The 4,188-nt window shown below is 31.4% G+C and overlaps 1 protein-coding gene across 1 annotated transcript in view; it reads left to right on the top strand.

Moving 5' to 3' along the window:
• The window catches only part of TTK (TTK protein kinase), a 58,115-nt gene extending 54,841 nt beyond the window's left edge, over positions 1 to 3,274 (top strand). Inside the window, exons 16-19 of the mRNA XM_007951583.1 lie at positions 7 to 114; positions 485 to 569; positions 926 to 1,023; positions 3,188 to 3,274. Coding sequence (XP_007949774.1) covers positions 7 to 114; positions 485 to 569; positions 926 to 1,023; positions 3,188 to 3,274 — 378 coding nt within the window. The remainder of the gene's footprint in view (positions 1 to 6; positions 115 to 484; positions 570 to 925; positions 1,024 to 3,187) is intronic.
• The last annotated feature ends 914 nt before the right edge of the window (positions 3,275 to 4,188 follow it).

Here is a 4,188-nt window from a genome sequence, read left to right as displayed (position 1 = left end):
ACACCATTCCAGCACATAATTAATCAGATTTCTAAGTTACATGCCATAATTGACCCTAATCATGAGATTGCGTTTCCTGATATTCCAGAGAAAGATCTTCAAGATGTGTTAAAGGTAATCTTAAATTTTAATATTTACCCTGTAGTATATAGATATGGAAAGGTAATATTTCTTATAATTAATTGATTCATTAACAGAAAGAGATTAACTGATTGGAATCATATGATTGACTTCGTTACAACTAGTCTAATAAATTGTTTACTTGATTAGCTTGTTAAGGCATATTCACTTTGAAGGTGCTTGAAACTTACAAATATTTGGATATTTGCCAGAGTGATTTAAGGGAAATAATCTTGTTATTGCCATTTGAGTAGAATATGTAGAAAGCAACTTCTGTAATATGGTATAATCTGAAAAAATATTGTACCAACATCACATAGGAACATTTGCTTTTGTCTTAAAAAATTCATTCTTTATATCATAGTGTTGTTTAATAAGGGACCCTAAACAGAGGATATCTATTCCTGAGCTCCTGGCGCACCCGTATGTTCAAATTCAAGCTCATCCAGGTACTTCTTTCTTTGTTGTTGGTTTTTTTTTTTTTTTTTAATCTATTTGCTACTAAAATACAAATGTAAATAGCCTTTTAACTATGACAAAAACAATCTGAATTAGCTGTTCTTTTCCAGTCTGTCTCCTCCCTTAAAGGTGTTCCTGTTATGCTAAATAGTAAAGTAAATGAAATTGCTTTTCTTTACTTGCTGGCATTTATTTTACTTGTTTCTAGGTAAGGGGCTATTATCGGTGATAAGTTACAAGAATGCAATTATTGTGCTGTGAATGAGAATGTATATTTACATATTTATATGTGATCTTATTTTTTCTTACTGATAACAGTGTGTTATTTGTTACATGTGTCTTATAGGTAACCAAGTGGGTAAGGGAACTACTGAAGAAATGAAATATGTTCTGGGCCAACTTGTTGGTCTGAATTCTCCTAACTCCATTTTGAAAGCTGCTAGAGTAAGTATGCTTATTCACTATCTGCATTAATTGTAACTATTTTGTATAGTTTAGTAAGTTAGACACTTAAAAGAAATAGGTAATCCAAACAAAAGTTGAGCCATTCATCTGACACATTATGAAGTATGTTTCTACATTTAAATACTTAACCATATGCTTCCTAACAAATAGATTTATATTCTTACTGTATAAACAGCAGTTCAGACTGGACCACTCTTAACACAACTTTTGGATTCATTCTTTATAGTTAGTTTTTTTCTTTTTCTATTTTATGTGCATAATCGTGTGAATTCTTTTGTCTGAGGATCAAAGAAGCCTTTTTTTTTAACTTTTTATTATGATTAGAGTGAAAGTAGTTCGTACACATTTTATTTTATAACATTTACTGCAATGCTGTATAACAGCATTCTTTGTACTTCCTCCCTGTGTTTACCATTTCCATTCATCTTTCTTTCCTATCCCTTTCTGCCTTATGAGCTTTATCTCTGGAAAAATGCTGCCCTTTTAATCTCGTTTGGTTGATTGTTCTATAGAGTGCATACCTCCCTAGTGTTATGGTTCATCTTACAGGCCTATCATAATTTGGCTGAAAATGGAGCCACAGGGGTGAGTTCAGTTCCAGGCTTGAAGAATATCTAAAGGCTATGTAGTCTTGGAGGTTCCACCAGTCTCTATTAGACCAGTAAGCCTGGATTTTTTTCTTTTCTTTTTTTTTTGTTTTTGTTTTTGAAGTTTTATTCCACATTTATCTCCCACTTTATCTAAGACCTCCTATTGTGATAGCCAGGCACCATTTAGTTCTTCTGGTATCAGCATCATGGAGACTGGGGTTCACATGATCCATTAGTCCTTTGGACTAATTGTTTCCATGCATCTCTGATTTTTTTCACTCTTCTTTGCTTCGTATGGAGAGAGACCAATAATTGCATTTTAGATGACCACTCACACATTTTTAAGACCCCAGTTGCTGCTCATCAAAGTAGCATGTAGCACATTGTTTTTGTGGACCTGTGGACCATGTTATGCCAGTCAACCTTGATTTCCCCCGAGACTGTGGTGCAGCAATGCATTTCCTGAAGAATAAGGGAAGTTTTTGTAACTTTGCCCCCTGTATCAATTTTTTTTCCTTAGACTATCTTAGAGAAATCACAGTACTTAAGACGTAGTAATTGATATGTATGGCTTCAAAGCAAATGTCTCAAGTCTTTTAGTCTTCTGGTGCTTATGTATATGTACACCATGATTTTCAGACCTCACTGTAATCAAACATCTAGTGATTTCTAGAACCCTATGAATACTAGCTAGTTTACTTAACCAAACCATAAACTAGTTTACCTAACTAAGCCATTACTAGTTATAATTCAGTTATATCACTATTATAAAAATTACAGGAGCTCAAACTAAAAAGTTCTTAGCTCACTAGGTAGGGGTAAAGCCAATCTAAGGTGTTAGAACTTGGACACATTTCTGAAAGAATTTACTAATACATTCACTATTATATTTGCATTCATATAAGAAAAGGAAAAAATTCCCTTAATTTTCTCAAGTGCTGACAGATAAATCAATGGCTTTAGGAATTAAAATTGGATATTTGTTTTATAAATATGCTCTATACTTAATCTTCATGGTTTAAGTATCTACCAATATATTGTTTAAATCCTTTTATAAATAAAATTCAGGTGGATTAATCATCTTTGAGGTCCAAGATGTCGGTCATCTGTCATCTTCATAATTAAATGTCGGCTGATTTTTTTAAAATCCATAGAATTTAATATACTTAATTATGCTTATTTATATAACAATTTGTTTTTCAATATCTCCTGTTTATTAGTTTAAATATCATCCAAAATTAATTAATTTAGTACTAATGAGTATGTTTTAACATTATAAGAAGTTATATTAGACAGACTTTATTGAAGAAAAGCTAATGGGGATCTAGAAGACTTGGGAGGTTCATATGTATGTTTACTAATAGTTGTGTTGTATTTCTCTTATACAGAGACCAAGTTAGGTATTTAAAATTATCTGTTATTACTCAGTTTCAATTATTATAACAAGAGAAAGAAATGTATTATATTTAGAATATGTAGATTTATCTTTTTTAATCTAGCAATACATTAAATTTTTTAAATTACAGAACAGATTTGTGTATTTTTAATTTCAGACTTTATATGAGCAGTACAGTAGTGGTGAAAATCATGATTCTTCTTCATCATCCAATCCTTTTGAAAAAAAATGGGGAAAGAAATGATTTGCCACTACTCATAGACTGTTGAATGACATCTGTAAAGTGTATTGGACTATGGTACTCTTGATTATCTTTGGAAATCTACTCTTGAAGACGACTTCACTCTGAAATGTTATCAGCAGAAAAATTCAGTAGATTATCCCCGAAAGAAGACTGTAAAAATAGCAACCACTAATGGCACTGTATATATTGTATTGTAGAATTTCTTGTTTATGCTTTCCTGTAAATCTTATGTTATTTTACATTGGCAGTAGTGAGGACAATTGAAATACATTCTAAAGGTCTGTGTAAATAAAGCTTGTAACATAAAATTACACTAAACTTTCAAAGTTACAAAATTGTTTTCTAAAAGCAAAAATATTATTGGCATTGTAGTAAAATTCTTAATAAAAATTGTATACCAGAAAGAAAAAATATTAGACTTCAGTAATCAAACTGAAAAGAAAATCCCAAAGGATTTGAGTTCTAAAATAGATTTCCTAATTGCTTTATAGTACAGAACCAGAAAAGAACCTAGTTTTAGGGCTGCACTTGGCTCTTTCAGTTCACTCTTTTATAGTATCTTGTTTTTGTGTTTAGCGTATACTGGTGGATTTTGTGGCAGAAGTTATAGAGAGCATGCCTTTATTGTATGAGTTATGTGGTAATGAGTAATTACAAATGTGGCTCCAGAATCTCATGGGTTAGTTAAAGATAATATCATATGGTATTGTTTCCCCTAAATTTTAATCTTACTCATTGGTTTATAGGGTTATTGGTTTTAAGTTAATGTCATGTCTGACTATAATATATACCTAGCCTTCCGTTCAGGTTAAAGCTGCAGTTTTGTTCATGGAGAAGACAATGGTCCAAATGCAACCTCAAGTCAAAAATTTATCCCACATGTACCCCTTGAAAAATTTTTTTTTTCTTTTTAA

This window comes from Orycteropus afer, unplaced genomic scaffold (genome assembly GCF_000298275.1).
Source record: "Orycteropus afer afer isolate SDZICR_OR568_19922 unplaced genomic scaffold, OryAfe1.0 scaffold00011, whole genome shotgun sequence".
NCBI classification, from domain to species: Eukaryota; Metazoa; Chordata; class Mammalia; order Tubulidentata; family Orycteropodidae; genus Orycteropus; species Orycteropus afer.
The sequence above is the reverse complement of the archived record's forward strand: the minus strand, read 5'-3'. Positions and strand labels throughout refer to the sequence as shown.